Source organism: Arachis stenosperma, chromosome 5, assembly GCF_014773155.1.
Source record: "Arachis stenosperma cultivar V10309 chromosome 5, arast.V10309.gnm1.PFL2, whole genome shotgun sequence".
In the NCBI taxonomy this organism is placed as follows: Eukaryota; Viridiplantae; Streptophyta; class Magnoliopsida; order Fabales; family Fabaceae; genus Arachis; species Arachis stenosperma.
Window position 1 is genome coordinate 125,050,148 of NC_080381.1, and position 11,416 is coordinate 125,061,563.

An 11,416-nucleotide genomic window follows, 5' to 3' on the forward strand; every position below is an offset into this window, starting at 1 on the left:
CTACAGTCTTGGATTTTCTGGAGGTTTCCCACGTTGAGCCCTAGTGGGTTTGATGTATTCGGGTTTCCTCTTGCCTCCAGGTACGATTTATTATTTTCGGTTCACAAGTTGTTCAACATCATGTGTTATTTCTAGTTGTGACATGATTTCAATTAAAATTGTAGGTGGGCTACGTATCTGCCGAGGAACGATCTAGGGGATCAAAGATTAGTGTCTGCACGCCTTTCGTTGGATCGATTGCGTGTCCACGATGTGAATCATTTAGTTATTGCTCTTAGTTTCAGTGGTTTATGTTAAGTGTCGTGGTTTGACGAAACCCTTACTATTTCGATACAGTTTGTGTGGGAGCCTTATTCTTCTGCCGAGGTTGGTGCTGTTGTTCACCCGGAGATACTAGCTGACGAGCACCGTAGGTTATGGACGGCCGTCACTAGCCTGATATATTTTGCTGCTATTGAGTGGCATCAGGTCGACCAGGTTCTACCGCAGTTTGGCGGTCTTCAGCATCTCCCTCAGCCAGCTCTGAACATAGATTGGCTACATGCGAAGGATGGCAGGGGTGGGGACAGGTGGTTCCCCACGTATTATCAGAGTGGCATCATCATTGGGAGAACCGACTTCATTCAGTCATCTGGGTCGATCGAGTCCTTGATCCCAGTCCATCATCAGACTACCTGGAGTGGTGGTGCCGTGTGGCGCACAGATTTCTATCCCCAGATGTTGCATTTCAGGATCCTAGGCCGATTGTGTTGACTGAGGAGGCTCGTCACAGAGGGTCCTCGCAGGCACCTCCTAGAGTGCACGTTTACGACAGACCAGATAACAGGCGAGTAGATCGGCGTCGGCGTATAGGCACCCGTACCACGGATCGAGAGTGGCGAGAGCTGGCGGACCGTTTGGAGGAAGACATCCCTAGAGCTGATCATGGAGATGCGGCGGATTATCGTGTTCCTCGACGTAGAGGCAGACGACAGACAGGGCGGGACGACCGTGGAGGGGCTCGAGGTAGAGTACCTTCCGTTGATGATCAGGGCACTCAGCATGGTGTTGGTGAGGATGTAGTTAGTTCAGCCTCAGCTATGGATCAGCCGACCTACGATGTGGGTAGTAGCTCTCAGCTCTTTGGGAATGTCGCCCCACATGCGTTTGCTGGGTATACCACTGCGGCTGTTGGGATAGACATCGATGATCCTGTTACTGAGTCAGAGTTCTATAGGGATATAGCAGACATGCTCATGGATGATGATGGAACCCATTATAGGCCACAGATGCCTGACGACCAGTCCCAGTTTGCTGATCCCCAGCCACAGACTGATGATGTTCTTCCTCAGTTGGCCGTTGACCTCAATGAGCCTACAGCATCTCCGATTGACCCATGAATCCCATTAGGAGGGACCCCAGCCTCAGCATTTAGCGCCGTTCCCGCACAGCCATCAGGACCAGCGGCAGAGCAGAGACCTAGGAGGGTGAGGCGTCCTCCATTGTGTGGCACCGGAGGTCACCTACTCGGTCAGTTCGACGATGATGACAGTGACACCATTGAGGATTCTGATTAGTTATGTCATATTGTCATGTCGGGTAGGAACTATGTTAGTTTATGTTCTTCGCATGCTATTTAGCCTTATGTATTTCAGACTTCTGTAATTTATTATCTGCCATGTATTTGATAGTTAAAAATGTTTGAGAATTGTCTAATATGTTATCTGCTATGTATTTGATAGTTTAAGTGGTTTGAGCTTCTATTATATACATGTATTCTGTCACAATTATCATGCGCAGTCTAAATGATACCACATTGATGCAATCAAACATCTAAAAATAAATGGTTTATGATCAAAATTCCTCCTTCATAAACCGTGGGAGCTTGCCACGGTTTATGCTTAGCTTTCTCTCTTCGTAAACTGTTGGAGCTTGCCACGGTTTACACACAAACCACAAACCCCATAATCCGTTGCTAGCTGCCACGATTTATGTTAAAATCAGAAACCGTGGTAGCTTCCCACGGTTTACATAGAAGTGTGAAAATGTACAATCACGTAAGGGATATCTGTTTTGTGTATTTGAGTAAAGCTTTCACGCAATTTATTTATTTGGATAAATTGCCCAATAATAAAATTATTTTTATTTTATTGAGAGATTATTGAATTTTTTAAAATAAATTTTATAATTATTTTATTTTTTTAATTTACTTTATAAAATGATTTGTTGGAAAAGAATTAAATACTAAAGTCATGATTAACTATTTGTATTGTGTTTATATATTGTTACAAATGATAGATAAAAACACTATAATAATAGACCAAAAAAAAAATTTATTAGCCATAACTATATAACGTTGATAAATGATAAGTGTAATTCTCATAAGTTAATAATAACAATTACGTTACATTACCGAACAAAGCAGACATTTCACATTTAAACCCTACAGCTTCCTGCCCACATCGCACACCATAAACATTGCAACGTGAAAATTGTCGTCCCTCCAGAACCTCGAAGGCGCGATCCCTCTCAATTGAAACCATTTTGACTCATACCTCCACCGTCCAGTCTGGATATGAGGATATCATGGTCGGCAGCGTTTTCGAACTAGCTTGATACTATTCTCACTCTCACGTGGAAGCACTCGTCAACTCAGCGCATTCAATTTTACCATACTCTCACTAATCATGTTAAGGTATGCTCTTCAAATCCCAAATTCTGTTTCCCACCTTGCTCTCCGTCTTTGCTTCCCTTCAACTTCATCCCTTCACTCTCACTCTCAGCCCCAATCGCTTGACGAAGCTGTTGATTCCTTCACTCGCATGCTCTCTATGCGTCGTACTCCTCCCATCATCCAATTTAACAAGATTTTGGGATCCCTTTCCAAGACGAAGCATTTCCACGAAACCGTTTCCCTTTTTCAGCAATTGCAAGCCAGGGGAATCGCTCCCGATTTATTTACTTTGAACATCCTAAACAATTGTTGTTGCGGCATGGGTCATATGGCGCTTGCTTTCTCTATATTAGCCAAGATTTTCAGGATGGGTTTTCAGCCTGATACCATAACGTTGAATACACTCATTAAAGGTCTTTGTCTCAGTGGTAATGTTGAAAAAGCACTGCAATTTCATGAGAGAAGGCTGGATCAAGGATTTCAGTTTAATGAAGTCACTTACGGGACCTTAATCAATGGACTCTGTAAGACCGGACACACAGCAGCTGCTATTCAAGTGTTGAGAAAGATCCCACGGCATGGGATTGTTCCTAATGTCGTAATGTACAGCACAATTATTGATAGTCTGTGCAAGGATACACTTGTAGGCGATGCTTTTCATTTATATTCTGAAATGCTTGCTAAGGGAATTTATCCTAATGTTATCACATACAGTTCTCTCATTTTTGGATTGTGTCTTGTGGGTCAATTTAAGGAAGCTATTGATTTGCTAAGTGATATGGTGCTTAAAAACATTAATCCCAATGTTTATACTTACAATACTTTTATTGATGGGCTATGCAAGGAAGGAAAGATCAAAGATGCTAAGAGTCTATTGGCTGTAATGGCGAAATCTGGTGTGAAACCAGATGTGGTTACTTATAACAGCTTAATGGATGGGCATTGTTTGGTTAATGAGGTAAATAAGGCAAAATATATATTCAACACAATGGCCCAAAGTAGAGTTTCACTCGATGTTCAAAGTTACAGTATCATGATTAATGGCTTCTGCAAAAGTAAAATGGTCGATGAAGCCTTGAATCTCTTTGAAGAAATGCGTCGCAAGAACTTGGTTCCAGACACGGTAACTTACAGCACTCTTATTGATGGCTTGAGCAAATCAAAGAGAATCTCTTGTGCTTTGGAGCTTCTTGTCAAGATGCACGAAAGAGGTCCACCCGCTAATGTAGTCACTTACAATTCCTTGTTGGATGGGATGTTCAATATCAAACAAGTTGACAAGGCACTTATGTTATTCAAGCAAATGAAAGAGAGTGGCATTGATCCAGATATATGCACGTACAATGTACTTATTGATGGCTTATGCAAAGGTGGAAGACTTGTAGTTGCAAAAGAGATTTTTCAAGATCTTTCTGTGAAAGGCTATCCTCCAAATGTGAGGACATACACTATTATGATCAATGGGCTCTGCAGAGAGGGCTTGTTTGAAGAAGCATTGGCCCTGCTGTCGGAAATGGAACACAATGGTTGCTTACCAAATGCTGTTACTTTTGAAACTGTTATTCGGGCTTTGTTTGAAAAAGATGAGAATGACATGGCGGAGAAATTTCTTCGGGAAATGGTTGCTAGAGGCTTATTGAATTGATAAAAGAAGGTAAGATACATCAGCTCAAATTGAAATTATATCTCATTGTTGCTGCTGAATATGTATCATAGTTCTGTAAATTCTGTGTCTGTTGGGTCAGAGGACTTTGGCAATGCCATAACATCAATATAAATTTGTACTTTCGATTTTTGCAATTGCTATCATCCTTTTTAATTCCACTACTTTATTGATTCTTTAGTTGATATTCCTAGTTATAGCTTACAGATTTAGTGTTTTAGTGTTTAAGATCTCTTTATAGCAATCGAGTGTTCTTTACTGTTATTCTCTGAGATCATATATTTATCATGCTACAAACTAAGCAAAACTAAAAAGATTGAAAATTTTGTTTTGTTGTTTGTTCTCTGTTATTCTGTTGTGCAACTTATTTTTCCGTAACTTTGTAGGTACCAAATATATATATATATATATATATATAGGTGTAGTCTATGGTAGCCACAAGTTTTGGTGCCTATGGTGGCTATGGATTTTACAAAATGATATTTTTAATCAAACAAAATGAAAAATTAAAGCACGATTAAGTTCTATTAATAAATAATGATATGTTTATGAGTGTAAATAAAAGAAAAAAATTAGACCATTTATCATATTTTTTGACAAAAAAATGATCTATCGTTTTCTCTCGTCGTTGAAAAAGGAGTTGCTACCAATGCCCAAAATTTAAAAAATGATAGTATCTAAAAATACTTACATTGCATTAATTTTTTCTCACGTTAATAAATAATTATTTATATCTTTTATTTTTAATTAAAATAATCATTTTATTCTGCAATAAAAAATTTGAAGTCTAAAGTTACGGTTATTAATTAAATTTTAATATTAGTCAAGTGAAATTTAAAATTATTAATTATAAAAAAAGTATAAGTAGACAATGAAAATATTAAATAATGTGAATAATAGATATATCGGATGTTCAATTTACTAGGTGTGCAGATAATTATTTTAATATTAAAATTTAAGTAGATCATTTTTTTTGTCAAGAAATATGATAAATGGTCTAATTTTTTTTCTTTTATTTACACTCATAAAAATGTCATTATTTATTAATAGAACTGAAACGTGCTTCAATTTTTTATTTTGTTTGGTTGAAAATATCATTTTGTAAAGTTCATAGCCACCATAGGCACCAAAACTTGTGGCCACCATAGACTACACCTATATATATATATATATATATATCAAACTAATTCCTATGACTGTTTTATCATAAGCAACCATGAGCTATTGTTTATTTGATTGAATCCTCTGGGAATTGTTGTAAAAGGAAATTTAAGTAGGTAATAAGGATTTATTCTTAGGCTATATAGTTTTCACTTCCATCTTAAAAATAAACCCACCTTCTAAAATGCCTGTCCCCATTTTTCATCAACCTAAGCAACATCGAGTCAAGGTTAATATGGTTCAGTTATCTCAAAATTTTTGGCCATTTTCTTAATTAATGCTACTCAGTTGTATTGCTTGGAAATTGTTTCTGTTGAAAATATGTACATTACGAAGTACTTTTTCAGAGAACGTTTTGCTGTTAATTCTTAGATAAATTACCTCGTTATTTCTTGTGTAGACATTATTCTATTGTCTCTGTTTATTAGCATTTTAAAAAAGGTTACTAGCTTGGAGTTTTGTTACGTGGTGCTTGAGATGGGAATGTTAAAAGTGAAACAATATAGAATTCTTTGGAGTTGCAGTTGATTTTATTTGGTGAATTTCTTTGCATAATTATTGCATTTATTTATTTATTTATTTTCAATCAGATATTGGACTATGATATAGTTTTATTGCTGAATATTTCATATTTATGAAACTGATTTTGATCTTGTATTAGTTTTTGCAGCTTCTCTCAATAACTTCTTGCCATTTCTGCTTCTTTTCAACTTCTCGGTAACTCCATCCACTGTTGCCATACTTCTTGGTCCGTTTGACTTCCAGGGACTCCAATTTTGGGTCTGAGCCAAGTGGACCATGACTGACCCCAGCTAATTATGCAGTGTTGGACTGTTTCTTCCATCATGGTACATCTTCGAGAGGTTGCGGGTATTGTTCTGATTCTTCCATGGAGTTGTTGGTTCACCGGCAACCCCTTGTGCATTACTTTCCAGAGGAAGATTCTTGTTTTCGGTTGCACTTTCAGGTCTCAAATAGAAGTCCAGAGCTTCTTCTGCTGGCAGTGGAGTGGCATCAGTTCGAGTGGAGGGTGGTAGAACTGGTGCGCCAGTAAATATCCTGAAGCCACGGTGTAGCAACCCTTTTTCTCTCTTGGCCAGGTAACCGAATCATCCCCTTCCCCAATTTCAGTTTGTAAAATATTCTGTGCAATATCTGTACTGAATTGTTCTGTAATGAGCTGTTGATTCCATTGCTTATTTTCGTTTAGGAGTTGATTAACCCAAATTAGTTGCGAGTTAGTAGGAATTAACATCTTTGTAGATAATGCTTGTTGATTTTTGATCCAAGAGTCCTCCATTTACATATGGGTAAATACCAATCTACCATGTTATATGTATAAATTTAACTGGCTACACGTTAATCCAAACTATGTTGAAGCTCTCTAGTGTGAATTTTCCTTTATACTTTGATTTGTATTTGGCCCTTTCGGAATCAATTGTGAGACACTAGAATTCTTCTCAACTTATTTGGTTTCTAGTTGAACCCATACTCACTAGATTTTAAACTTCAAAAATCACTTTACTCATGAAACTCAAACAAAAATCACTTCATCTCAAACGGATGAAATATTGCTGTTGCTATAAACTTTGCAAAGCCGATCTTTGCATTATAATTTGGTTCTTCATTTATATACTTCCATTCTAACTTTGTGTGGTGCGTGCTGCATAAAACAGTTTTAGACTTAAGCAAACAGTACTCCAAATAAACATTTGATACTGCAAAAAGAATAATTTTGCTTTATGGTTCGAGTATATGATACACAATGTGTTTTGGATATTGCAAGTTCATCAAGAACAAGATGGCTCTGTCATCAAGAGTTGTTTGAGACTCTACAGAAAGGAAAAATTTTAATATAGTTAACCAATTCTTTGTTCATTTTCACTGACATATAAAATGGGAGCTCAAGTTGAATAGTATTTTTTATTTTTTATTTATTTTTTCAGTTTTCGTTATGCAATCTACAATGCAGTTTTTTTTCAGGTTTTACCATTTGTTGGCATAGGTAATTTAACTTTTGTTATGTCATTAAAAAGTTGCGATTCTACCTTGGAGCAGAAGAAAAAATGGTTAACTATATTAAAACTTTTGGTGCTGGTAATTGTTGGCGCCATAAATTGTGACCGCTAGTATATTTTATATGTAGTATTTCTTATGAAATGTAAATAAAAATTTACCAATATTATATGATAATTTTGTGTCAATATTATATGATAATTTATTGTTTATTGTTAATTTTCTAGTATTAGTTCCTGCAAGATATCATAGGTTAAGTTTCACCTAATCAATTTATAAGAAGTTATTATATTGTACATGTAACTAATTTTTATATTATTGAATTTGATTTATATTGTTTATTATTGTCTTATATATTATTGAATTTGAATTAAATTAATAATAATAATGTCATGTGACTTTAGATATAGTCTAGTTAATACAATATAGTAGAAAGTAGAAACAGATATTACAGTAAAAAACATGAATCACTAATATATTTCTAGTCATGAGAACACGATACTTAAGTGTTTTTCTTCTCTACCACCTCAATACATCAAATTTATTAAAATCTTTGGTTACATCATCTTCTAAATACCTATCTATCTCATTCTTATTGAGTTTACTTGGCTTTATTTTCTATGTTTGCTTCCATTTTCTCAAAGGATCTTTAATCATATCGCTATCATTTTCACTTATTTTTAAACTAAAATTTGGTTCGATATCTGAAGAAAAATTTGCATTTTGAGTGTTCGCTAATTTTGCCTCCAAATACTAATTTTCCCTGCACATATCCTTCCAATTCCTAATTTTCGATCATCATTCAATCATAATTTCTCTCCAAATAAATTTTTTTTTATCACCATCATTCAACGATGGTGAACACTTTCAGGACTCCAATTATAGTACTACACCTCCAGCATCTTCGGACCTTTTTTTGTTTTTTTCAAATTTAATACTCATGCTTTACTTTAAAATTTGAGTGAACTATCAATCTGATCGCTATCCATTTCTTAGAATGATAATGCGATCCCTTAAAAAAAATACGATCCACTTTAGTCCTTATTCTTTATTTCATGAGACAATGCGGTCCCTGTGACCGTTTTTCCGTGAATTCTGAACGGAAAATACTGATGTGTCAGATTTAAAAATAGATAGGGATTTAATTGTTTCTAAATTTAAATTAGTTAGGGATTTATTTGTTTTTATTTTTTAAATGATATATTTTTTAAATTATTTTTTTATTTATTATATTAATATTTTTTTTCAATAAATTATTGAATATATGATATAATAAATATAAACTAATTAATAAATTATTCAAATTTAAAAATATTATTTATTATGAAACTAAATAACTAATTCTCAAATATAATTTTTAAATATATAAATAATAATCATTAAAAAATGGTTAATACATTAATAATGATCCTATGATGTTAGGGTTATTAATTTAATACAAAAATATCAAATAGAAATATAGAATTATTAATTTAGTCTAAAGAGATAAAAAATTAAATTTGTTATTACACAAAAAAATTTTACTATATATCAAATAATGTGTTTATTAGTTTTCACTTTATTGTGAAAATTATCTAGATTATAATACCTGATTTTGAGTAAAATATATGTAAATTTAATTGAATTTTAATATACTTAAAATTTTTATCAATCCACATTATTCTTATATTGATAAATCTTCATCAATCTGTAGCTTTATGATAATATGTGTTACGGTGGGTAATCGGAGGTTAATAGACTGGACCGTATTTGGCTGGACCAATCGTCTGCGGATGGTAATCTCCGAGCAGGTTTGCGCGCTGGAGCCTCCTTCCGACTTGTGTACGTGAGTGAATGGGGGGTGGTACCTGCAAAGACACTCCGATGCCTAAGTCAGTATGGGGTTAAGCAGGTTTAGAATGTATTGGAACTTAGAGATACCTGAGGAGTGTCAGGGTATTTGTAGTGTGAGCCAATAACCACCGTTGGAGTAGTGCCATATTTTTAGGGTGTTAACCGTCCCATTATCTTAGGGAGGTTAAGATATGGCTCGAGGAAGTGGTTAGAGAGATTTTAGGGGCAGTTACTCATTTGAATGAGTGTTTATCTGCCAGCTAAGCTCCGTCCCGACTTCTTTAGAGCAAGTCGTGGTCAAGACCGACTTCTTAGTACGAAGGTCGGTGCTGATCAAGGCTTAATCCTCTGGACTAGGCCTTTCGTTTGGACTTGGGCCTTTATTATTGGGCCAGGGTATGAACAGTGCCCCTACTTGAGCCCAAGATTTCTTTAAGACTTGGGTTCGAGTATTTTACTCGGGTTCGTAGTCGATTTTCTTGGAGGAGACGTGGGTTTTAAACCGACGTGATTTTCGCGACTTCTTGTTTCTGACAGTTACGTCTATTCAAGCGTCGTGTCCGTTAGGGATGCATCTAGGGATTGATGGCTTTGGTAACGGTGCATTCTTTATTAATGACTGCCCCTGTTTTTACCATTATGCCCCTAGAGTATTTATAAATACTTTTCCCTCTCTTTCATTATCTTCTTTCTGCGATTTTTCTGATTCTTTCCTCATTCGTTCTTCATTCGTTCGTGTTGCATTCTTGTGTTTCGAAGACTTCTGCTTCTTCCAACCTTCATTTTCAGAGAGAGGTTAGTTTCTTTTTCTCTTTCATATCTTTCGTATGCCTTTACTTTGTAGATAAGTAGGTTTGTAGACTTTTGTTCGGTTCCTTTTTCTCCCCTCTAGAGACCTTTGTTTTTTATTTTTTCTTTTCTTTTTTCCTTTGTAGGTTTCCTCATCTTCTTTAGGGAAAGAAAATGGCCTCCGTAGATTGGGTTGATGTTACTGTCCTAGGGGAGGAGCCGTTGGTTGATGTTGAATTTATTACTCATCTTCGTACTCACCACCGGCTCTGTACCTCGGATGAGGATGAGCCTAAGTATGAATTGCTTATCCCAAGTTCAGAGGACCGAGTTTGCCATGGGAGGGCCAACGAAACGGCCCCTCATTTCTTCTTTATGTATGAGTGCATGATCACCCGTCTGGGCGTTTTTCTACCTTTTTTGGATTTTGAGATGTCTGTTTTGCAGCACTGTCGGGTTCTCCCTACCCAGCTTCACCCCAACTCTTGGGGTTTTTTGAAAATTTATCAATTTATTAGCCATGCTCTGGAGTTCCCGACCTCTCTGAAAATCTTTTTTCATCTTTTTCATATGACCAAGCCCTTCAGTGGGCTAAACAATAAACAACAATGGGTTTCCTTCCGAGCCATACAAGGTCGGAGAATTTTTACCCTTTTTGACGAATCCTTCCACGACTTTAAAAATTACTTTTTCAAAGTGCAAGCTGTAGAGGGTCACCACCCCTTTTTCCTGGACGATAATTCTTCTCCTCGCTTCCCTTTATACTGGCTGGAGGCCTCTCCTTGTGAGAAATATGGTCTGGATGACTTGGATGAGGTAGAGGCCGCCATTGTGGGGTTCCTCCGAGAAGTGTGGGGGAGGGCCCCATATTTGGACACTAAAAAGTTTCTCCAAGGGTCTCCGACCTTTATTCAAGCACAGCTAGGTAGCTTTCATTTGTTCGTTAGATTCCTGACTTGTTAACTGATCTTTCCGACTTGTTTGATTCCTTAGCTATTGTTTTCTTTTTCAGAAATGGCGAAGACAAATGCTCAGGAATCTTACCAGAGAGTCCAGGAGGCCAAAGCCAAGTCTCACGCCAGGACTGGTGGTGCCAGGGTTATCTCTCCTCCTCCTCCTCTTCGGAACGTTGGGACTCTTTCCAAGCCCATTGTGATTTCTTTTCCAGCTCCCTCTCAGCCGCCCCCCGTCGTCCGACCCTCCCCTGATCCAAAGAAGCGCAAGACCTTAGAGTCTGGCTCTTCTGGTGAGGTTAAGGCGGGTGCTCTCGCGTTCGTCCGAAAGAATATCTATCCCCATGC

General features: G+C 36.7%; 1 protein-coding gene across 6 annotated transcripts; it reads left to right on the forward strand.

The window, feature by feature from the left end:
* Window positions 1-2,433: 2,433 nt before the first annotated feature.
* Window positions 2,434-7,727, forward strand: LOC130979515 (putative pentatricopeptide repeat-containing protein At1g12700, mitochondrial). Of its 6 annotated transcripts, XR_009086659.1 has the most exons (4): window positions 2,434-4,307; window positions 6,139-6,347; window positions 6,445-6,577; window positions 7,461-7,727. XR_009086659.1 is itself a non-coding variant. In XM_057902976.1 (3 exons), exon 2 carries the CDS (start codon window positions 2,802-2,804, stop codon window positions 4,296-4,298), a length of 1,497 nt encoding a protein of 498 aa, XP_057758959.1. In that variant the 5' UTR covers window positions 2,434-2,674; window positions 2,763-2,801; the 3' UTR covers window positions 4,299-4,307; window positions 6,139-7,443. The 6 variants fall into 6 exon arrangements, 3 of the variants coding, with proteins under 3 accessions (XP_057758959.1, XP_057758957.1, XP_057758958.1); XR_009086657.1 differs by having other exon boundaries at window positions 6,139-6,577; XR_009086658.1 differs by lacking the exon at window positions 7,461-7,727 and having other exon boundaries at window positions 6,445-7,443.
* The last annotated feature ends 3,689 nt before the right edge of the window (window positions 7,728-11,416 follow it).

Bases quoted from the DNA above. Each gene is read 5' to 3' on its own strand.
- LOC130979515 (XM_057902974.1), top strand. From the start codon at position 2,667: ATGTTAAGGTATGCTCTTCAAATCCCAAATTCTGTTTCCCACCTTGCT.